This window comes from Poecile atricapillus, chromosome 1 (assembly GCF_030490865.1).
Source record: "Poecile atricapillus isolate bPoeAtr1 chromosome 1, bPoeAtr1.hap1, whole genome shotgun sequence".
NCBI lineage: Eukaryota > Metazoa > Chordata > Aves > Passeriformes > Paridae > Poecile > Poecile atricapillus.
The window spans coordinates 76,469,725-76,494,961 of record NC_081249.1 but is presented as its reverse complement, the minus strand read 5'-3'; the positions used below and the strand labels follow the sequence as shown (position 1 = coordinate 76,494,961).

At 37.3% G+C, this 25,237-nt stretch overlaps 1 protein-coding gene across 3 annotated transcripts in view; it reads left to right on the top strand.

The window, feature by feature from the left end:
* ARHGAP42 (Rho GTPase activating protein 42) overlaps positions 1–25,237 on the top strand; it is a 139,691-nt gene that overhangs the window by 52,649 nt on the left and 61,805 nt on the right. For 2 of the 3 annotated variants that reach the window (XM_058836547.1, XM_058836539.1), the window contains exon 4: positions 19,662–19,733. The exons of the other annotated variant lie outside the window; for it this stretch is intronic. In XM_058836547.1, the coding sequence (XP_058692530.1) occupies positions 19,662–19,733 (72 nt within the window). The remainder of the gene's footprint in view (positions 1–19,661; positions 19,734–25,237) is intronic. 3 annotated transcript variants of the gene reach the window in all.

The window sequence follows — 25,237 nt, the reverse complement described above, 5'->3', positions numbered from 1 at the left end:
CATTTCCCCGCAGATGTTATCTGTGACTGTTATATACTAAATCAGGAAGTGATTGGCATATTTCTGTCATGCGGAATTCCTAGAGAGCAAATCTGCAACATGATCGTTTGGTGGGTTTATGTCAAGAGAGAACTCTCAGTGCAGCTTTCCCCCTTGCCCTGTCTTGGGCTAGAAGGAATCCTGTTTGCTGTCTTTCTCTGCACCACTTAAGTATGAAAATACACATGTTGAGTGGGTGTTTCTTAGCATTTGTGCTCAGTTAAAAAAAAAATTTAAAAATCCAAATAATAAACAGTTCATGTTCTGTTATCATTATGGTAATTTAACATATAACATCTGTATGCATTTCTGACCTTTTCTCAGATAAAGAACACATACTAGGCCAGACAATTTGGAGATAAAATTGTGGTTGCTATTAGTACAGAGCATTAGCTGGCTCTTCCTGATAACACTGCATCAGCTTCCATAATTGTACACTTAGTACATTCCTAATTTGTTTAAATTTAGTTCTAATTTGCCCAGTAATTTTCATGATTTAAAATAATTTCTTCCATTATTTTTTTTGTGGAAATGAAGAAAAAACAGGCATCTTGGGACATTTGAATATGATAATTTTTAAAAGATCCAACTGATCTCAATAGAAACCAGTTGCAGCTAGTCCCTCTCACATCCCTGTAACTGCTATCCTCTGGGACTGAAAATACAGGTTCATGTTTTCTTTAACTTTGCAGAAGGTACATCTGGAATCATTGTGGTGTGACATAACAATGCTATTAACTCAGAATATGTCCAGAGTTTTATGATCATTAAGTCAACAGAGAACCTACTGTTCATGTTTTGCTCTGTATTTCTTAGTAGCTTTCTCTCTCTGTTTTTCTTTTTCTTTTGCGAATGTGAGTTGTTTCCTGTTGATATGAATGTCCAGAGTGCAGAAGCAGATCATATGCAGAACCTTTTGCACCCTGTCCTCCTCAGCTTGGACCTAGATAATTTTATTGTCTTTAAACCTAACTGTTGAGGAGGAAAGCAATTTGACTCTTCTTAGAGACAGTTTTTGTTGTTTTCCAAGATAGTTGTCATAGAGCTGATTTGTGACAAGGTTATTTTCTTGTAGTAAACAACTTTTTAAGAGGCGTGAAAATGTAGATCTCCCATCTTGATCTCTGCTGTTGTTTTGGCTGGTTATTTGACATCAAAGAGGGAACACTTGTCTGTCTTGATGGGGCTAAGAGGCTGTGAGTAAGACAGGAGAGTGGGAATAGGATAATTGTTCAAGAGGAAAGCAAAGGGGAGCAGAGATAAGGGTATTTATGATTCATATACATTCCTTTACCATCTTACATAACAGTGTTCCAAGCCTTAGTAAGAAGTCTGATAATTAAGTGTCTGTATTGTATTTGCTCTTCAGTTTTTTTTGCAGAGAATGCAAATTAAGAAAATCTATTTATTTTTAAAAAACAATGTGTGTTGCAGGAGATTAGTGTAATTGGTTGTTAGCAATTACAGTTTCTCCTGCTTTCTGTGTTGAAGGTGCATGTATTTGTATTTGCTTCCATATGTATGTATAATCAGAGAATGGTTTGGGTTGGAAGGGATCTTAAAGACCATACTTTAACCCCCCTGCTATGGCAGGGAGACCACCCACTAGACCAAGTTGCTCAAAGCCCCATCCAGCTTTCGACACTTTTGGAGGTGGGATACCCACAGTTTCTCTAGGCAACCTATTCCAATGTCTCACCACTCTCAAGTTAAATAATTTCTTCCCTATATTTAATCTAAACCTACCCTCTTTCTGTTTAAAGACATTTCCCCTTCTGCTTTCACTATCTGTCCTTTTAAAAGGTCTCTCTCCAGCTTTACCTTGCAGCATTTCTCAGTGAGAACATTCCCAAAATGAGCTTGCTTGCTATTCCCAGTTTTGAAAAGTATCATGGAGAGAGATATGAAATGCTCTCTTCATTAAAATTACAGAATGAAGGGTTAGTTGGAAAGCCTCTTGCTACTTGTTATTTTATAAATCTAATTTATTTTCAGTCCATATGCTCATTCCATGGGAGCATTTCACTGCCTGTAGTATTGCATTGCATGACAGCACTTCCCAAAGTTTTGAGAAGCATTCTGTGAGTAGTGTGGCTAGAAGGAGTTTATTTTAATGACATTTTAGTCTTCACAGAAATGTGATAGTTGCAATTTATTTTTTAGGTTCTTTTGCTTCCACCACAGTCACTAAGTGTCTTTTCAGATGACTGTTGAGAGAGGAAAGAGAAAGAAAGATGTTTGTACTTTTAAAAGAGTATTTTAAGAGAACATGAGTTCTCGATCTGCCAACCTTGTGGCCTTTAAGTTTTATGCATTTATTTTTTGGCTACAGAGGGAGGGAATGGAGTTGGTTGTAGAAGAGGATATGTGCTCTACCCATCACCAGCTTGTAATCATGTCAGAACATGCTGCTACCTAACATGCTACCACTTTCTAAATTTTTTTTGAGATTAAAAATTGCAAAATTTTTAATCTGCAATTGTCCTGGAAGTATGAGAAGAGGTGCTTCATTCCTACAAACTTATTTTTCAAGTTTTCCTTCATTTACTCTTATCTCCGGAATGAAACCACTGTATTTGATGTTCTTATTTAATGTCCTGGGAAATGTGATTAAAACCAGAAAACAACACAAGCACTTTTTGTACCAAAGGGTGTGTAGAAACAAGTATGCCTTTATTTAAACCAAACAAACAACAGCCAAAGCCCCCACCTTTTCACAAGGAAGCAAAATATTCTCCCTTGAGCAATCTGTGTAATCTGCATGGGCTCACAGCTATGTTATGTACAGAGGTGTTTTACATAAGTATTCTCTGTTAGGATGTTGTGTTAATATTAGCAGAACACTTAAGTTGCCTTTATTATACTTTTCAAATGTCTGCAGAGGCTTCAGTTATTCTTATTTTGAGAAGCTTTCCTGGATGTATCTCCTGCAGCAAGTGCTTTTGCTTTGAGCTAAGACTGAAACAGATTGTTTTTTCTGTTTTTTTGGCAGCCATGCCAGTTTATTATGTACCCACTTCACAAAACTGACCTGGCTAAAAGCAAAACAAACAAGATATTTACTGGTTATTTTTCAACCATGTTGCGACAGACCATTTCAGTGTCATAGTAACAGAGGACAGAAGAAGAAGTCAAAAACAGAAGAAGGGGCACTTCAAGATCAGGAAACTGCTTAAGCTAGCATGACCACCAAAATAAATGGCTACAAATCTACCTCTTGGTGCAATACTTGTTGCAGCCGTGCTATTACAAGTAGTTGCGGTCAAAGAAAGAGATTATTTTTCTAGTGTTAAAAGGAAATTAGAGTAGAAATCTGAAAGCCATGGTGACATGGTCCTGGGGAAAGTTTTGAAGCATGGGGCCACAGAGTCTGGTAGCCTTAAGGATTAAAATATAGTGAGATCTGCTTCTTTGTATAGCTGTTCTTTAGTGGAAGCTATTTTTCAAACAATATTGAGTTATGTTTCCTTTCTGGGTTAAGTGAAGGTGGCCCATCCATGTAGGTCAAAATCAGTAAAATTTTGGCCTAATTTGCTGTCATGTGACATGTCATGACATGATCTCATGGAGTTGATGTGAAATTCCCACTGAGGTCCATGTGTCACAGTCAGTACGGAGAGGGCTACAGCCAGCCAAAGCCTGCAGTGGGGTCTGGCATTGACCGGAGTCGCCACCTGTCCCACGGCCCTGGGCCGGGGCCAGCGTGGAGCTGTGAGGTGGCCGCACACAGGGGTCAGCCAGGGCTGTCCGTCCGGCCCCGCTCCTGGGGGTGTCCTGTCAGTCTTGGCGGTGCTACACCCAGCTGCTGTCAGACTGGACCCAGCGTTCCCATTTCTTCACCAGGGGTACTATCAAGGGGGTGAGGAAGCTGTTTGACAGGCAGAGACCATCCGTAATTCCCACACTGAGGTAAAATTTGACTCGGTTTTCCTGATGGGTATCCAGCATGAACACACGGAGGTGTGACCCCTGCAGCTGAGCCCACTTGGCTACACACAATTCCATTTTAGTAGAGTCACAGTTTAAAGAAAGCAGGCTAGCCCTTTCTCTCCCCTAAGCTGCCTATTACACTGTACTGAGACTTGTTTACAAGCGAGACGAGAGCTTTCTAAGTTGACTTATTTTGTTAGTTGGATTTGCCTGAGAGCAGAAAACAAGGCTAAAAAACTTGAATCTGATACTATTTCTAGAGCTTTTGCTCTAAATGTCTTGTCATGGCCTGTGTTATGCCATGTCCTGTGTTCCTTTCTTAATTTTGTGTGCTGTTCTCAACATACTCATTTTGAATTTTGACCACTGAAAACTGTCAGAACCATCTAATTTATAAGTGTTCTACATTTGAGCCTTAAATAACATCTGAACGTTCTTTAGTGTGTCAGCTACCAGTAAAACTTTGTATGCCAATAGTATGGAGAAATGGAAAGGTTTTCTATGGGTCCTGTATCTATAAAAGTTCCCCTACCTCCGAGTAGTTTGCATCTGTGGCTAACCTACGTTTCTTCAGAATAGATCTTAAATGTTCATACACATGTTTTTGTTTCCTGAAAGGATACATACTTCCAGTTTCAACATTAACAGTTACTGGGCATAGTACCATTACAAACAGCTAAGCTGATTTTGGCTTTATGCCTGGGTGTATCCATTCACGAAGTAGTTGTTAAAGTAAAATACAACTTCTAATTACATTAATCTCTTTGAATAGCTAATTTCCTCAGCACCAACTTCTTCTTGTTATTCTTTTTTAACAATGCTTTTTGGGGGTTGATTTTGTTGGTACGGAAGAGGTAACAAATAGTACATAGAAGAACCATGGCAGTATCCAAGCTATGAAGAACATGTCACAGAAGCAAAGCACTGAACTGTCAGACCGCCTTTCTGTGTTTTATTTCACAGCAGATGTGCAATATAATGCAAAGCGATTACTAATAGTAAAAGATAGTATACCTGTTAACCCCACTTGTGCAGTTAGTGGCATTGACCTGTGAAGACTTACAGTGTCTATAAAGGTGCAAATTAATTTTCATACTGGAAGGCAGCACATAATGGTCACAAATAGTGCAGCCAGCCGTAAACCAGCACAGCTTGACCTGGCTGCTTGAATTCTCACCTTCACTAAGAGCAGCAGACAGGTATTATATGACTGCTTACACAGTTGCTTAGTCCCCATAGCCACCATTTAGACACAGATAAGGCATTTTTATTTCACACGGAAGTGATTGCTTTGCTTGCTAAAAGAGTAAGTAGGTAGATCAGTGCTTAAGACCCCTTTCCGTTTGAACTGTTCAGCTTCTCAGACTCTCACTCTGATTTGAAACTTTTTATTTCTTTGTCTGGGAAGTGTGAATGCTGCTTACATCATCTAGCTAAGAGACAATCATCTGACAGGAAGAATTTGGGAGAGAATTTAGGCTGAACATCAGGGAAACTTCCTCATGATGAGCTGCATTGTGAAATACTTTGCCAAAGAAAATAGACTTTGCCAAGGAAAATGTCTAAAGCACAAACTGAGATTAGGCCAAGTGTTGAAAAATGCAATGTAGAAACATAGTAAGTATTTTATACTGCTCAGTGACCATGCATCCCTCTTAGTCTGGAGCATGGTTAATCAGATTGTCATTAAGTATTTTTCAGTAAGTTATCTCAAAGGTGGCCATCATGGTAATGGACTAAGAGTATGCTGTACTTATCAAAAAGACTTACTCTTTTTTGAGGTAGGGATTATGGGGAAAATGGGAAACAGGCAGAAGTTGGACAAAATCTAACAAATCTGATTTTCTGGTTGAATTTAAGAGTACCATCCTCACCCATGACTTTTGTCCCAAGAGCATTTTGTGAGAGGCTCTAAATAGATTGATTTCCATATTTAGGAACCTAAATTTCTATGGAGAGTTCTGTAGCTGGCCATTTTTATTGCTTGTTTGTTTGCAGAAAGTCAGAGCCACTATGTCAAATTAACCATTTCTGGCAATTTGAAAAATGTATTGATATTCTCTGACAGATTCTGCAATATGAAAAATTTAAAACAAAATCCTAGCTGCAGTAAACATTCCTGCCAACATCTTGGCTTCCTTATTGGGTTAGCCATTTGCTTATTTTTATATCTCACTGCTAAACTTCCATTTTGTTTATTTGTTTGTTTCAAACTTTAAATTTTGGTGTGTTTGTTCATACTTCGGACTGAGAAGTTGTTGCTTATGACATCCAGGCAGTCACACTCTTGATATTTTAAGAAGTCTGTCACTAAAGAACAGCTTGTCTATCTGCTTTAATGTGTGCAGCTTTGGTATCAGAAGAAGGATTCTGCACTCTTGACTTTCTGGTTTTTTAAGGAAAGAATATTTAAAGGCAGTTTCAGAATTTCTGGGAAATGAAGCTTTTCAAAATAAATGTTGTGATGAGCCTGGCAGCTCAACATTCCGTAAGGAATAATCTGCACTAATTAAATAACATTGGTTTTACTTTTCATGGTAAGTTAGAAAGTTCTTACTTTGATTTGTTAAATGTTTATTTATTCTTTTATTGATTCCCAACTTTCCTTTCACATCCTAATGGACCTCACAAGGAGGCCTGTTCAGGAAACATTCACTCCACTCTGGAGAGTTTTGTTGACATCTGCACAGTGAGGGAAACAGGCCTGGCTGCAAAACTTACAGATCAGGATTTGGAAAAGCAAAGAGACAAAGTAATAAACATACGGAACTGATTTGGGGTAACTGTTAAGTAGGTCTAACAGGCAAATTAAAAACGTCTTAGAAGGTTTAAAATAAGATTTTTGTAGACTAAAGCTTTTTGCTTATTTGCTAGGATTTATCTTAATCAGATAATTTCTGTAAATGTTAATGCATTGAACAAAAAAGTTTAAAAAGTCATGCAACTTTCCACAAAAGCAGGGATTCTTCACTTCTGCACTCCTTAGATTGGAAATTTCCCCCTATAGAAGAAGATTTGGTTTTGCTTTGTTTACTCATTCTTAATGGAAAAGAATATTTCATGTGGTAACTGTTTAAGAAAGTAGGGATACTTGTAATATCATAACATATCTACATCTACCAGAGTACTCAATAGAATAATGTAGCATGAAAAATGTTGTGAAGTATGGTATATTTGAATTCTGGATCAGTTTTTTTCTTAATTAGTTCTGTGCTCCAATTATGTTGTTTCCTGTGTTTATGTAGCCATTTCCCACTTGATAATATGTAATGTAAACTTTCAAGCTGAGAAATTTTTTTGTTTGTTTGGAAATCCATCAAGCGGGGTAAAACCAGAAAACATTTCTTCTGCTGCCTATCTGAAACTACATTCTCAAGCTCTTTTTCTTTCAGTATGATTTGAACTCTCAGCCTTGTCAAGACACATGCACTGTTTGTACTAATGGTAGTGTTAAAAAGATAAATGCCCAGACTTGCAAGTACACTACTGAACTGTTTTTCCTTCAGTGTGGTTGTGTTTGTGGTATCATTATCTTTTACTGTTTTTGCTGAGTTACAGTCCATGGAATAAGCTGTGAAAAAAAATGGTATCTCTTACTGGATGATTACCTATCATGATCATATCCACTGCTGATTTATGTCTTCTAAATATTTTCAGGGGTTTGCTAGAGAAAAAGGGGGAAAAACCCCCTTGTTTTCATTTGTTTTTGTGGGTTTTTGTTGGTTGGTTGTTTGGTTGGTTTGTTGGTTGGTTGGTTATTTTGGGGTTTTTTTCCCTTTCTTTTATTACCAGGTAGGTTTTTCCTCCGAAAGGAGGAAACCTCTAGGTTCAATCATCTTTGTAATTGTGCCTGTATCAGAAAAAGTTACATGCATTCTTTAACACTTTATAAAATGTTCCCATCTATGAAGAAAATTTGCTGATGCAACTAAGCAGCAAGTCTAAGAGACAGGAGTGGCTATTAGTGAGAGAGGGCAGAAGGGGCACTTAACAGTATCCAGCTCAAGTTGTTAGTGCCAGGAGCAAGAGAAACCCCACTGAGCTCTTGCCCAGTGGAGGAAAAAACAGGAATATGGGACACAGAGAAATCAGGTCTTTGAAGTGTGTCCTTGTGCAATGAAAGAGTAGGTGGCATGCATGGTCTTTGTTATGTGAAAGGATTTTGAGGGAAAAGAAAGCACTGGCATATCCTGAAAAGAAATGACAGCACAGGAGGAGGTAGAAAAATGGAGCAAAAGTGCAGCAAATTTGTCCCAATACATTATCTTCCAGCGGGCTTTTACAATAAATTACAAGGTGTAAAAGTCAGTTGTGTCTTTCCCCTTTTTAACTTACTGGCCACTGTTTCCTCTTAATCCATTAAAAACTCCTGTAGATGTGAGTATTTTTTCACATAAATGAAAAATAGTGGTCCATGTGCCTCGATGTACAGTGCTTCTGTGCTTGAATTTTGCCTTTCAGTGGTCAATGCCTGGAGGGTGTGGATATTCATAAGCACCCAGGTTCTCTGTAGCATCTACCCACTGCTCCTGCCCTCTTGGGAATTTGCTGGGTGTCACAGTGCTCGGTGCCTGCTCAGGAAAATGTGCTTGGTAATGGCTAGCATTGCATTAGAGTAAGTCAGTCTTAAATGCACACATCAAGGAAATGAGTGAAGAAGAATCAGTTGATGCCTTTTGGCTTCAGTTTCTGGACACACTGAAGATGAGGCACTTCTTATGACATTGTCTTAGGACTTTTATTGTCAATACCTAGGACAGGAGTTTTTGAAACTATATTCATGTGGGAGTTTTCTAGTGGATCAAAACATCTTAGAATCTAATTATAAATGTACTTTACCTTTGGGTTAGCCAAGTTTTCTCTGTTTCCAATGATCTCTCTCTTCTGTGTATTAAATGTAACAGTATTGGAGTCCCTCCTCCCAGTTGATCAGATTTAAACATTTTGCCTTTCAAGTTATTGACACTGATTCTTTGTAGTTGGGCTGAAGGAGTGACGGCAAGTGCTTCAGTAGGCACTGCTGAGGCACATTTGGTGTTTTCATAATTAATTCAGTTGTCCCAGTTTTGGTATTAGTTTTGAATGCAAGGAATCTTGAGTTCTGCTTTTTACCTCTAGCACACAGTGGGAGCTATGTTATTTGCAATAAGGGTAGTCCATACTCTATGAACCCTCCAGCTGTTAAAGATTACTAAATCATGGAGCTAGGACTGTAGCTTGTCATGTTTGTTCAAAACTCAGTGTTTAGAACTGTGCTATAATGGAAGTTTCTTAAAATTGATCTAGCCACTCCAATTTAGATGTGCAGCTGTGGGCTGACAACATGAATTTAAGATTGCTTAATAAAGGTAAGGTTACAGGAATTTAGTTTACAATTCTGTTGATCCATAAGTTGCTTGAAATATGACATTCTTTGTTTTCAGATTGGTTCAGTGGTGCTGCCAGTAGTAAAACTTAAATATTTTATGCTGTCATAAAGGTTATAATCCTCTCGATACCAGCAGAGTTTTCTGAGATGACTAATTCTGATACTTTCCTGCACATAACTACTGCATTTAAGAATCATCAAAACCTTAAATTTTGGTCAGAAGCTAACAGGGTAAAAAGGATTTGAGCATTAATCCTCCTTGGATAATTCTGTCAGTTTTCACATACCATCTCCCAGAGCATATTGCAGAGCCTTGCTATGAGTTGAGAAGGTCTGAATAGTCACTGTGAGCTCCACAGTTGATAGAGAAGGATGACAGCCTAAGCTTCACCATCAGGGTGATACATGCATGGATGCTACAAGTTTATTCCTCTGTTGCTGTTGAAGTACCGGGGAGCAGCAGCTGACCCAGCAGGACCAGCAGGCTGGGACTGGCTTGTGCAGACACTGATAGTAATTCAGCCAAGTCCTTTTCCTTGCATGCACTTCAGGAAAGCAAATTTCAAGCAGCACTTCCCTCTAAACTTTATTGCTAATGAGGACCTTTTATTCAAATCCATTTCTTGGCAAGGTACATTGTGAGAGGAACAAAGTCAATTTTGTTAAAAGTTACTGTGGGAGGGCAGGAGCAGCATTGTTAAACCCATGTCTGGACAATTCCCCTGGTACTGTTCTTTGCGTCTTAATTTCCCCATGAAGTCTAATTTACAGCATCTTTATTTGCATCTTTATTCAGTACTTGTAATACTTGATAAAGAGTTTGACATTTGGAATAGAGTCTTGACACATGAGAAGAGATGTGGAATTACTTTTGTTATTTTATTCAGGCTACCAGGGGGAAGGGCAGAAGTTAAAATTTTAAATTAATTTTTTTTTATGATATTATATTTGAATTTTTACTCTTACCACGTCAATTACGTTATAAAGAGTAACTTTTCTGTGATTGTTTGGGCCCCTTTTGTACACAGATGTTTCTTCTGGGGACTATTCAATGTTTCAACAAACACAGGACTCCTTTGCCATTTTGTATGCTGTGAGTGGAAGATGACAGACAAGTTACCTGCTTGCTCTGAATGCTTTAAAATCTAAGATCTCATTTCCTTCAATTTAAAACATGCAACTAGTGTGTTTTTATTAATGGTTATAAACCTAGCCAGGCCTTTTAATAATTCAGCTGGATTTTTTTGTCTTGATACTGACCTCTGGCATTCAATTTCTTGACACTATTATGAAATACTAGCACACTTTTTTATTTCTCTTATCAACTGCTGTTTTTCATTTCTCCGTTTTCATGTTTGCCTTGTGAATACTTCATGTTGCTTTTCCAGGAAGCTGTTTGCATTTACATTGCTATTATTTGTGGACCATAGCATCTAAAAGCATTGCAATTTTTTATGTAATCTCTTATTTTCAAAGATGCTGTAAATGTAGATTTTCAGTGTGATTATTTTATTAAAAAAATGAATATATTTTAAATGTCTAGTAAAAATTTAAAGATATTTTTGAAGTTTAGCATCAAATGGTTTTCCTGTTGTAATCTAAGTTTGTAAAAGTCTGTCAAATATGATGGTAGCAGTAAAAGATGCAGCTTGGTCTTATTTGGGTCAAATAATTGAGGTATTTAATTTGTTTCTTCATTCACCTACCTAAAGAAAATTAAATATAGCAGTCTTTTGAGATTTGAAATAAAATAAAGAATTATGAGAAAAGAGAAAATCTGACTTTTTAGGTAAAGCATACATACGGAATATGACTGTTTTCAGTAATCCATTTTTTTTCTTAAGCTTTTGTTTTGTGCATCTTGAAAATGTAAACCAGAATTAGCATAATGATATTTGAGCAATTTCATTTTAGCAGTTCCCAATGCTTGAAAGGCATCTAATATTCCTCCTTAAACAAATCTGCTTTCTGTAGGCAGATGACATTGGATTATATGCTGTAAATAATTTTTAAGGCTGTCCATAAAATATATTAGACATCTCATTGCCTCTAGATGTTATCAGAGGCAGTTTTTTCACTGGGCACGTGACAGGTTTGTAGTCTCTGACTTTACTCCTACTTGGAGTGATTGATAATATAGGTCTGGTGCACTTTCTTAACTCAGCAGGAAGATTTGTGCATCAGCTTTTAAAATCTAAAGTACTTTTGGTTTGCCAAACCAAACCATTTAGTGGAGGATGATTATAAATGCAATATCTGTCCACATACAAATGGTAGGAATTGAGTAGCTTCTTCTTGGTGCTGTTTAAAGTCATGCTTGAAGTATTAGTGGTTCGACAATGCCCAGAAATCTTGTGTTTATGACCAAAACAGATTAGCACACAAACATTAAAACTTATCTGCTGTAAAATAACAATAGGTCTGTGAGTTTAAATATAATGATATTTTCTCTTCATAAGGCAAGAAAGATGTATTAAGCTTAATGCAAATTCTCAAATGGGGAATTTAAAACAGATGGAGTGAATATTAAGCTTTTCCCTCCAGAGAAATAACAGGCAATGAATACCTTAGGTGAACAAGATAATTAAAAGGAAGTAACATTAAAAAGAAGTATTAAATGAGTGTGTTTATAATATACTTTATCTAAGTATGCCAAACACCATTTTTGCATCTTTAAAAACTTTTAATGTATGGAAATGTTGTTGCAACCTTTACTTTCTTTTGCCTGCAAGGATAAGTTCAGTCATCAATAAACTAATTTATTATGCAAAACAAGAACTATTGAGACAAATTTGAAACTTCCTGCTGTAAATTCATGGTGCAAGTATTCTCATCTAAGTTTGTTTTTACCTTTCCTCACATGTCTTGTTACTCATTGAGCAATATATATAGAGTCCAGTCTTGCGGTCATTGAGAATTATTTTTTATGGTAGCAGTTCATGAAGGGATGAACAAACCAATAAGAAAAATAATTGTAAGATGCCTGAAGTCATTTGTACAACATGCTGCATCTTGTATAGCTCTGATAAAGATTTGTTCCCTTGGAAATTTGTGGTGTGCTTCTATAAGATATTGCCAGTGGGTAGCATAAGATGATTCTGGAGCAGCACTGGGTGACTAGAGTCAGATGGTAGGAGCTTTTTGTTTCTGATGATCCAATTTTTTCTGTTGGTTTCCATCTCAGCTTCAGTGAGCTCCCTGTGTGAGCCCTGTCTCTGTTAGACGCCAATTAGCTGCCACATTCCAGAGTTAACTGGTGAATCTGGTGTCTTAATGCCAGAAGACAGAATATTCTGTCATTCTGTGAATGACAGAAAGTGTGAGTAGTGGAGGCAGCATGCTGCCAGGGGATGGACAGCAGAATGGTTATTTCTGAGGCTGAATGATGTCCCCTCTCAAACAGAAGTGATATGCAATTACTAATTTGGATTTTGACAAAAAAAATAGCCTAGATCAGATGAGAAGCTTTGATTACATACCTGTTTTAGCACTGCTGAATCAGATTGATTCAGCATCTGTACTTGTCTAACCTTGTCAGTTTCATAGCCTGGAAATAGAAAGAAGAATTGATGGGAAGCAGCTTGGAGTTAATATTGAAACATTAAGATACTATGTCCTCATTAGAGGACACAGAGATAAAAAGATTGACCCTTATTTGTCTCTGAAATATGGGTTCTTCAGATTAACCCCCTATTTTACTTAATTTCTCTGTAATTTGCTACTTCTGGAATAGCAAATCCTTCCTAAAGCAGGAAAAAAAAAAAAAATCTGATGGCAAATACTTGGAAAGATGAAGCTTTCAAAACTAGTTTGTCCACTCACCTGTAATTAGATGTTCTGATAGAAAAAATATATCAGAAAGCCTTCATTTACCAAGATCTCTACCAAGTAATTGCAAAGTCAAGATACAGAAGAGCCTGAAGATTGGCTCAGTTGGTCAGAGCTCCGTGCTGATACCACCAAGGTTGTGGGTTCAATCCCTGGATGAGCCATTCTCTTAAGATTTGGATTTGATGATCCTTGTGGGTCCTTTCCAACTCAGAATATCAGTGATCTGAAATTATGTTTGCAATGTTAATTTTACAATACATATTATATATACATACAATATTTTTCTATGTATATTTACACCACATATCAGTGTATACTTTTTAGAATATCACTGTTATGTTTTAAAAGCAGATGGTAAATCTGAATCAGATTCTTCAAGAAGACTTTCTTTTTTTAAGGTTGGCTGCTTTTTTATCTTCTTGCTTTGTAATCAGTAAAAAGGAAAAAGCTCCTGAGGACACCTAATATCTGAAATTCTTCAGTTGTTCTTCAGATGAGCTCTGTTCTTTCTCTAATGTTTTGTGAGGACTCCATGAGGAGACTGGCCTTTCTGTGCTAAAGGCAGCCTTTGTGCATATTCTATTGTGTCATTTTTTATTATATTAACAAACAGTCACTTCAGGTTCAACACTACAGTAATGTTTTATAAACATAAACTTTGCAGTGTAGAAAATTGAAAACACTTGTGAAAAAACCTGATCTAGTGGAAAGCATTGCTGGCCATGACAGGGGGTGGAACTTGATGATCTTTAAGGTCCCTTCCAACCCAAACCATTCTTTGATCCCAGCCTTGACTAGCATGTGATTTATAAGCATCCCCTTGTTGTAATGTATTAATATTATTTGATACAGCTTTAGGTTTTGGTAAGAAGCTGAATGCTCCATTGTACATTGTACATGGAAGTGTCCAGTCTATGTTATTAATGATCTGTAGTTAAAACTTTGTCATCTTCTCAATCTCCTTTAATATCAGCTTTACATTAAGTAGGTGGCAGTGGTAGTGGTGTTTTCAGGAAATTAACACAAACTTGGATATTGTTTGATGTAATCTTTTTTTGTTTTGTTTTTTTTTTTTAAAAAAGGTGAGATGTATTAAGATAAATTTCAAGTATATTATTTGTTTTTAAGTATGTGATTTCTCTGTGTAGAGTTTTCTGTACAAAGCTGTAAAAATATTTGTCTTGCTAAGGTCAAGTAGTTACAGGCATTGAAATTCACAATATTAACTTGGCGTAATATTTACACTTTTTAACTTCTAAAACAGAAACTGTGCACTTAAATACATGACTAGTGTTTTATCATGGCATGTTTATATTCTTTGTAGCATGCAATTTGATACATAAGTTATACAAAAGCCTGCTTGTCTGTATTTGGTCTCAGCTGTTGTATTTGAAGTTTTATTGATTAGGAGCTGTTGATACAGGCCTCAGACTGAAAGAAGAGGTATTTTGATCAGATGTTAGGAATTGTTAGGGATTGTAGGAAAGATTTAAAATTAAATGATGTCTTTTTGTCTAGTAGAGAAATATTTTTCTAAATTGGAAATGCATTACTGTGCATATATTTGCTATGAGACTTGTTGCCCACTTTGAATGAATTTAATTTGTGTTTTCTAGAAGTCTTATACTGACTTGAAAAAAATTAGTATTTGTCAGCATTCAGAATTTGCAAGTCATTCAGTATTTCAGGGAAATGAGTTCTATTTACCATGTGCTAAGTGTGGTCATTCTTTGTTGCCATAAAAAGTAGTCATAGCAGATTTTGGAACAAAAAATGTTTTTCCAAGATACACTCTACAAACCTTTGGGTTTAGTTTTTCATAGTTAAAGTGTTTTGCTGTCATTCAGATAAGTTTAATATAATTGCTAATTCTGTTACTGCAAATGTGCCTCACTTAAGTTGTTGCTGTCTTCAGGCAATTGGAAAATCTGTTAACTCAGTTCTTGCTGTGACCTACCTTGTTATTATCCCTACAAATGAAAATACAAAGCTCAAAAGGTATTCACTGTTCTTGTTACTGCAGTTCAGCACTGCAGACACTAAGGTGAAGATAAAAGCCTATAAAACAATTCAGGGCTTAAAATTTCTATGTCTGTATTGTTGGTATTTAAAAATTAAATAGCAGCTACATCAATGCTTTTAGGTAAATTTCTGTTTGTATCCACTAGTTCTACCAAAGTAGAATTACTGATAGCCTTGGTTGGACAGAACCTTAAAGATCATCCAACTCCAACTCTCTACCATGACCAGGGACACCTTCCACTAGACCAGGTTGCTTAAAGCCCCATTGAAGCTGGCCTTGAACACTTCCAGGGATGGGGCATCCAGAACTTCTCTGGGCAGCCGGTGCCAGGGTCTCTACACCCTCATAGTAAAGGATTTCTTTCCAATATTTAATCTAAACCTGCCCTCTTTCCATGTAAATCTTTATCTACCGTCTTTCAGTTGAAGTAAAAGAAGAATGCTGCACGTACAGGCTGTATATCATTCACTTTCCCAAATTCAGAAGAATCAGAAAAGTTCATTCAAAAAATTAATGTTGACTTGAATTTAAGAAAATCTAGAAATAGAAATGTTCATATATGTTTGCAAGAAATGTATTCTTCCCTCTCTAACACTGTATAATAATTATGATTCTCTTAATGTTCTTTGTTCTAATGATTTAAAGTTTTAGTAAAAAAAAAGTTTAAAAAATTTCTAGCCCAAAAAGTCTTCAAGTATATATGTGGACTTTCTCTGTGATGTGCAAAAACCACAGTTTAATCTCAATATTGGTGCATAAGTTCAATTTCACTGCTAACTTCTGGAGAGAAGGAGGGTAGGTTGGAAAAGTGGATGATCATGAATCAGAAAAAACAACTGAAGTGTCTTAACCATGTTGTCTCAAAGGTTGTCAGAGTGCATTGAAATGGTGCAGTTATGCAAATAATTACCAACCTCATAAGTTGTCCAAACTGCCTTAGAAAAAATATTTTGAATTTTTAAATGCTTCTTTTTCAAATATATTTACAACCTCTGGGTGGTTTTAATGATGCTTATTTCAGTGGGACTTTTATCAACAAGTAAACTATAACTAAGTGGAATTATATATACCAAAGTTAAAAATCTTAGTAATCTTAGAAAAATCTTAGTAAGTTTTTTAGTTTAGAAAAATCTCTTTCTTTATTACTGTATTACTGTATCTATTATAGTTCTCTCAAATGTCAAAGTAATAATCTTGTATTATGTCTGCTAATACTTGTCTACCATCTTAATTAAAAAGAGACTGATGAACTGTCAGTAAATTAAAATTGTGTCATTCTTTTTCTTTTTCTTTTTTTTTTTCTGGAGAAAGACCATTGCTTTAGCCAAACAAGAGAAACAATCACATAATTTGATTTACTGCCACATATTGACCATACTGAGCACTGAAACTGTGTAGCATTTATTAACTATTAGATCAAGAAAGTGTAACTTCTCTAAAGGTGTGACTAATCTGAATAAATTTGGAAGGGTAAAATCTGTATTTTAAACACAACATGGATTTCTGAAGTTGCTGTTTACAAAAACAGTTGCAGTCTTTTTGACATTGTTTGCCTGTTCCCAGTGTCCCTGATTTCAACCTAGCACAGTAACTGAGTAGGAGAGGGATTATCATCTTGGCAGGAAAAAGTTACTCTATTAGGACCACACAGTGAAAATCTCAGATTATCTAAAGCAATCAGTTAGAAATGGTTTTGGGAGTGCTGGATTGCTACTTTAAAGGGGTCTCAGAAAGGGGGGGTGGGGGCATATGCTGATTTTTAACTCTTAAGAATGAAACTGTAAGGTAGTTGCAGTGAAAATAATTGACAAAGAAAGGAAACGAGTAACTGAATATGTAAGGCAAAATTTCTTCTTTCTCTATAATTTTCAGTTTCCAAAAGCTAGGCATGAACTGGTGGAAATTGATGGAAGTCTTTACACAGTGGAGCATTCTGCATTCTGTAATAGTGCCTGTTGAAATGCGTCTGCTGGGATTTTCTTAGGCCCTTTGCTGCCACATTCTCCCTCCCAAAAACCAAAACCTATTTCTTGCCTAGCTCCCAATTTTGCTGGGACATGAATTGTCACAACAGGGCTCTTGCCAGTAGAACCTTTCAGCCCAGGGGTGAGCTTGCAATGTGTTCTGTTGATGTGGCTTAGCAGATCTATTCGGAGGCACTGACCCCATCTAGATAAAAGCCTGGCAATGCCTGCTGTCCATTCCCACTTCATGAATAACTGTGGGAGTGATAACATTGAGCTTCAGCCCCGCAAAGCCCCTTCTCAGATGAATCCTCTCAGTTCCACATGCTTCCTATGTATATATTCTTCTATGGTGTTTGAAGCAGGATTCATTCTCCTTCTCAGTTGCTTTGCAGCAGCTTTGAGTGAGGTGGGTAGGAGCTGTGTTTCAGTTACTTGAATGCTGCCAAGAGGACAATATAGGCAGTGAGGCCTCCTGATGTGGCATGGAGGCTGTATGACCATGGTAGCACAGAGTCAAGGGAGAGGCCATACAGCTCCACACGGGATTAGTTTAACTGGCAATGGCTAGCAACAGGACTAGTAGTGATCTGGTATCAGAAGTAACTACTTAATAACATACGTATGTCTCCCTTAATTGAACTGTGACTTACTTAGCAATGAAACTAAAGGGTAGAGAAAAACTCAGTTTGGGATGTGAAAAAAAAATGCACCCACATGTCCATACCAGTGACTCCAGCAATCATTTCTCTGTGTGTTGCTAAAAGCTATGTACATGTTCTGTAAGCTATCAAAGCTTCCAGCTGCTGCTTCCAGGCATATGTGCTGCAATTTTGCTTGATAGTAGGCGAATCATATAAGTTTTGCACTGCTGTTGTAATCTGCTTTAGTGATCCTTGAGATTGTAATTATCTTTTGCTAAGTGCATGCACTTTGCCTTGTAAAAGGTGTTGAGTCCCAGTTAGATTGGTGGACATTGGCTAAAAATCTATATATTATTGGGAAGCATCCACTTAGAGAGTAATGTAGTGTTGTAGTCTGGTCCAGTGGAACTGATGGAGGATGTTGAATGCAATGAAAACATTCCTCCTCATCCTCTGTGCCTGACTTTTGTGTTTAAATGTAGCACAGTTTGATCATGGTATCACTGAGCATTCCAGTGTTGCCATTGCCTTCTTGGACTTTACTTCATAAGGGTGTCAAAGAGAGTCTCAGCGTCTTCTAAATCTTTTCCCTGCTAAGAGATGTGGTGATTCTGTGGTCTTTCAAATTGTAATGTTAGTTTTGGGAAGGAAGTGTGTTTGTATTTCAATAGGTTTATTCTATATGGTTTTTATTAAAGCCTTTTGGGAAGTTTTTATGCTCAACTGACAATATAACTTATCAATTACTGTTATGGAAGAACTTCAAGAACTGTATTCATTCATATTTGGCTTAGATACATGTTAGCTTTGCCCAGACCACTAAACCTGCCAAAGCCCAAATGATGAGTATTGGTAAAGACTGTACTGGTGAGGAGAAAAAAAGCTATTTCTGCAGAAAACTCAGAGTTTTGCCTGTAGTAAGTATAATAGAATATTATAACATGTTTTATTGTACTTTATTTCTGATATGCTGACAGGTTTTAGTTTCTCTGATTTTCATCAGCAAAGTCAATTTAATTGGTTATTCTTCCTGTTCCTAAAAGGCACATGGGGAAATTATGCTGCTTTTCCTTGGTGAGTGGCATGATGGCTTGGCTGCCATTTGTATTCTGCTGCATGCGTGTTTCCAGTCCCAAATGACTACAGACTGCTTTGGGTGATTACTGCTGGGAATGGGTTTCAGGAAGGAGTTCCCAGGACTGGATTTACACTAAATAAACAGAGGCCATGAGGGAAAAACTGTGCTTCATTACCAACTCTGGTTTAGGGTAAAGGGATAAAAAGAGCTGCAGGACATCTCAAATCAGTTTCAAAACTCGAAAAGTGAAGGAACCCAATCTAGAATATTTTTTTTTAAGTTCCCACTTATCTTTTTAGAGTTCTCTGCCTCACTTTCTTCTGTTCAGTGTACCTAGGTTTCCAAATGGATAGCCAAAAAGATTCAGCTGTCAAAGTTTCAGATTCCGTAAACACAGACGTTTTTAGTCGCTGTCAATATTCACGTGCTTGTCTTCTTTGTTCGGCCAACACTTGTTCCTGAAAGTTTTCATTTTCTATTCTGGTTTTAGGCAAGATGCAAGAAATGGAAGTAAAGTACCAGAAAATTTTCTGCATATTGGAGAGAAAATTACTGCATCCTCCATTGCAATTGCTTTAGTTATTCATAAAAACATTCTGTAGTAAAGTAGTGTACATTTGTGTTGTAGCCTTTGTGTAAAGAAAACATAACTACTTGCCTTCTGCTCTTACAAGAATGTTTTGGACATTCGTTTTTCAGTCTTACACATTGGCAGAGTTACAGTGACTCCACTTTCTGCAGATACTCTGTATTAAAAATATATCTTTTATGTTTAACTTTGCAGATCCAGAATGCTAATGATGTGCTAATAGCACCGCTGGAGAAGTTTAGAAAAGAGCAAATAGGAGCAGCAAAAGTAAGTGGCTGGGGTTGTTTTTAATTTCATGTTTATTTGAGTTTATCAGTGTGTTTTGAAAGCTGGACTGAAAACAGGCATTTTGTATTCAAACAGACTTGCTGCCATCCTCATTAATGTGTTAGTAAATTATACTAAATTCTTTACTTCAGAGGAGGAGACAATTTAGAAATGGAACTTAAAGACTGATAATATGCATAGAACACAGCTCTTGCTACTGTTGCACATTCCTACCATCTGGCATTGTGTTCGTCTTCTGATGTCTGCATTTACATTATGCTGCATCTTGGGTTAACCCAGAACCACAGGGAGGATTCAAACAGCTGCTATGAGTCCCTCAAGTGGACATTGTTTAAAGACAGAAGATCAAGTTAAAGACAGCAAGATCTCTGCCTCTGCTTTCCCACTTCTCTTTACGTGGCTGATGCAGTGCAGTGGTTCACATTCATTTGCCAGAGTATTCATCTTAATATTCTCCAGGGATTTTCCCATGGTGGAAGTGCTCCAGTTGGTAATTTTATATGGTTCTTTGATGTTAAGTGTTATATCTGTGTGAGAGAGACAACGCAGGTTGTCTATACCACAGTTCAGTAGTCAGCTCAGAATTAACTGTTAGTGTAGAAGAGCTGTTTTCAGTCTGATCCTGACTTTTTGAGTGACTATCAGGGACTGCTCTGATCACAGTCTCTGGTCTATGCATGGAGGCTATGGTAGTTAGAGGTTAGTAACAGTTCCTTCTGTCTGCATAAATACACTAGTTCTGAAGCATTTTGCATCTTATATTAGTGCTCATAAAAATTTATGGGAAATGTTCCATTTGTAAGGTTATATGAGTACAAGGAAAAGCTCTCTGATGTTGCAGGTGAGGTTGTGCTTGTGCTGTACTCAAAGAAACTCAGAAGAAGGACAGAGCTATTGGGAAGAGGCACCAAAGGTTCATACTTCTTGTGCTGCTATTGTGAATGTGTAGCAAACACATGGGACTGCTTCCGCACAGGAACTCAGTAGATGTTTGTGAAGAATTTTTACTGTGAACTTGAGGTCAGATTTCTTTGAAGTGGGTGTTCTTTACCCTTTCACTTGATATGTTTTTGTGTACAACTGCATTCTTCTCTTGTCCCACCCCTATGCTGCTGTGAGATGCAGGGCTGGGAGTTTATTTACCACACTGCACAAATAAGAATTTAATCCCAGCACAAAGTTATTTTTAGTTTTTGGTAGGTTTTAGTAGTGTCATCCAGTTCTTTGTAGTACTGTTTCATTTCGTATTCTCATGGTTTAAGGGATATCCTTCTTCAGAGCACCCTACTTGAAAGCTCAACCCACCATACTGCTGACTGTCTTGCTGTATGACAGAGACAATCCATAGGTGGTTCAGAGGGCTCTCTGCAGAACTCTGTAAGACACTCAGGTTTCCTTTGAATATATCACTCAGTAGATGTCAACACATACATAATTATCTAATTGGAGATGAGTCCTTTCTTTTTTGTATCATCAAGAATATTAAAGGCAGGGCACTACAGGACAGGTTTAGTCCTCTCTGTTTGGTATATCACAATGGCTGGTTTCTATATCTCTTCCATGTAAAATATGGGCATCTGTTCCTCTTCTTAGAATTGTTTTGACTTGTCTGTGGTCATACTACACTGTACAGAATGAGTTCAGGAGGAAGCCTGGCTCACCTAACTCTTATTCCAGTGTCTAATGCACTTTATTATGCAGTGCTGTGTGTTTTGGAGAGTCCAGGATACTTGGCGCATGGATACCCTAAAGAGAGCTCTCCCAGGTCATTGTTTTATAAAATGTCAAACAAACATATTTTCTAGCACTGCACATGAAGTTCAAGTGCCAAACTCAGAAATGAGATTCAGAATGCCGTCATAACCAAGTGTGATACATTTGTCTTTGAATTCATTTTAATCAGTGGAAGCAATTACAGTTGGCCTTTAACTGAATGGTATCAACACAAACAAGTCACAGCTTAATTACACTCAGTATTGTTTTTCTAGTAATTACAAAATAGCAGCGTATGATCTAGGAATAATGAGACCCATATGAAACAGAGTAGAAATTTGGGCTTTGTGAAACCCATTATTGGTAAAGTGGAGAACATGGTCAGATTGCTTATCCCGACTTTGGTTCACTGGGATCAGCTGTTGAGCATTTATGAGCTCTTACAAATACAGAATGAGTTGATCTTGCTGGTTATTTATCTGCAGTTAATGAAGGTTTGCACTGATTTGTCTCTTTGAACTCTTCTGGGATGATCTGTGCTGATAGTGGAACAAAAGATGTTTTCCTGTTGTTTTGATTTTAGCAGCAGGTTTCACAAAAGACTGAGAATGTCACTTTTTATTTGTGGTCTTTTCTAGACACATCAGTTGAGTGGACCTTTACTAGGTCCACAGCAGGTGTGACCTGTTTTTATCCTGTAGTGTTAGTTTACAACAGTGTGTATAACAGCATTCATATCAAATCCAAACTTGCTTCTGTTTCTCTGTCATCCCTCCCTGCCCAAAACCCCAAAACATTTCTGTGCAAACATGTTCTCTGCAAGAGAAACTGGAGATGTCCCAGCTGACTGGAAGCTGGTGAAAGTTGTCCCAGTTTTCAACGAGTGCAAGAAGGAGCACCCTAGAAACCACAGGCCTGTTGGTCTGACTTCCTGGTAAAGTTACGGAGAAGGTATTGGAAAACACCTGAAAGACAATGCAGTCATTGGTGACAGCTAGCATGGCTTCACAAGGGGAAAGTCCTGATTGTCAAACCTGATTTCCTTTAATGACAAGCTAACCTACCCAGCTGATCAAAGAAGCCAGCTGATGTAATCTTTCCATGCTGTCACAGGATCCTTCTGGACAAAATGTCCAGCATTCAGCGGAATAACCACATCACGCTGTAGGTGAGAATCGGCTCATGGGTCAAGCACAAAGGGTTTTAATGAGTGGGGTGGCATCAGACTGGTGACCTGTCACTGATGGGGTTCTACAGGGCTCCATCCTCTGCCCTGTGCTCTTCAACTTCTTTGTAAATTACTCTTGGGTACATGGTGTGACTCTTGGGGATGGTGCTGTGCATGGCCCGATTTGGACTTGATGATCCTTTTGGGTCCCTTCCAACTTTGCATATTCACTGATTTTGTGATTCTGTGGATGGTGCAAACTCCACAGTATAACTGCTAGTAATGTCACATTTCTAGAGCTGTCACTTTGCAATTAATTTGCATCATAATATCTTATGGACAAACATTTAAAGAGATTGGGTATAGAAGCATGAGATTGGTATGCCTTTAGCATTGGCAGTGTTAGCAGTAACTAGAGATCCAAGCAGATGTTGAGTGTTGGGTTCTGTCTTCTAATTGGACTTTGACATTATAAATTTTAATACCCTGTTAAACTGTGATTCCAAATTTTGTGGAAAATATTATTGGATAGTTGTATTACCAATATACAAAACAGGAAATTATTTTAGGTACTACTGTAAGATTTTGCTGGGGGGGAGATTATGTGAGAGAGCACTTAAAAGTGATTTCTGGGCTTTTTTTTCTTTCTTTTATAAAACACCAGATAAAAGTTTAGTTGCAGATAAATACAAGCAAACCCTACCCTCCCAAGGGAAAAAAGGGGAAAATTTTATAAGTTATGAGAATTACCATTTTATTTTACTAATAAATAAGTTCACAAGATTTTTTGCTACCATGATGAATATTCTACAGATGTTTTTAATATAGAGCATGAGAATATTTAATTTTTTCTTCAAAACTATAATGAGTTTAGGCAAAAATATAGTAACAGAAATCAAAAAGAATATGGAGGATAGAATATATCCTGTTGATGTTACAAAGCTATATTTTAAATACAAGGACTCAGAGTGCAAGGTTCAAGTGTTTTTAGAACATCACAAGAATAACATTAAAGACCAATTCTTCACATGTACTTCAAAAAACTGAAGGTACCAAGCAAATTTGAGATACTTTCCCCATAAAGCATTAGTGTTTGTAATCTAACCAGCAATATACAAATCTGCATCACTTGCTCTTCTTGATTTATACTACTTGCTCTTCTGTTTTTATTGCACATATTTCAGTTATTCCTTTTCTGTACACACTCAGTTTAAATAAAGCTGAGTTCTCTCCAGAGACTACACAAACCCAGCTTTGCATTGGACAGCCTGTTGATTTACTCCATCTGAGTTTAAAAAAATGACCTCTCCAATTATTGTAGCAAGGCGAGCAGAAGCCGGGTGAGGTAACTGGGAAAGGATTCCAGGCACGAATCCTTTTGCCTTATTTGGTCAATGTGGTTTGTGAGGCCCCAGCTGGTAACTGTGGTGAGCTCATTGTGTGATGTGTTATGGACAGTAAAGCCAAACCTTCCTCTTTCTTTTTATCCATTGAGTAGAGTATTTAGCAATATTCGTTCCAATGTTCATTGACCTTTAATACAACTTAAATCAGATCAAAGACAACAGAAGCAATTTTGGTTTTAAGACTTAAAAGGAGAGTTTGTTTCCTCCTTACAATTCCATCTGTTTATTTCATAAAATAATTTATTTTGGCCAGGAGGATTAGTTTTTATCGTTATTTAATTTCATTCATTTATTCAAAGTTGTGAATTCCTTTCTACTTGGGAAACAAATCCTTATTCACTGCTGTCATTAATTTTCCTGCATCTATCTTCACATGTAGGCATGCAGGAGGTAGCACGTTCTCTCTGTGTTTAATTTGGATTGTCTGGAAATTGAGGAGCATGAAACAAACAAAATGCTCCATTTTTTGAGGTCTGTCAGAAAGCTGTCAAAGCACAGTTTTAGATATGTATCTAGTATGGGTAGAAATACCTGAATGCCCGTTTGGTGAGCCAGTTTCCTTGGTATCTGATCAGATCCTAGCACTTGTTGTGCTTTAACTGAGAAAAATGAGTGACCTTGCTGTAGCAGGTATGGCAGGAGATGTTTCTTTAGAAATGGTGTCTGCCACTCAAGGCTTGGTATTTTCATCCACTAGATTTGGTGTGCTTTAGTGTCAGTCTGAACCATGGAGGGAGGAGGCCAGGGGAAGCAAGCACAGAGAGGACAGGCAAAGAGGATTATTGGTGGTCAAATGTTTTGAGTTAAAATGCAACAGTTTCTCAATAATGGTAAGTACCAGACACCTGATATCTTTTTTGATAACTTATTCTGTAGGCAAGGAAATGGAGAGGATCAAACCTATTTCTATTTCAGCCAGGCTTTTATAGCACTCTACATGAGTCATTGTAAAGTAGTTTAGATGGGGCTTAGTATGAGAAACCCAGTCTGTCAGAGGAACTAGCTCATGGGAAAAGAACAGTGAGTTTTCTGTATGGGAGAGACTGTCTGGTTAGAGAGAAGTCACCACTTAAAAGATCCCATGGGGCAAATTGAGATCAGTCTGTTGTTTTATTTTTGGTAATGACCAGGTAGAAAAAATCTGGTGGTATTGTCATAGGTCGATATGGTGGAGGAGGAGGACTGGAGGATTGGGA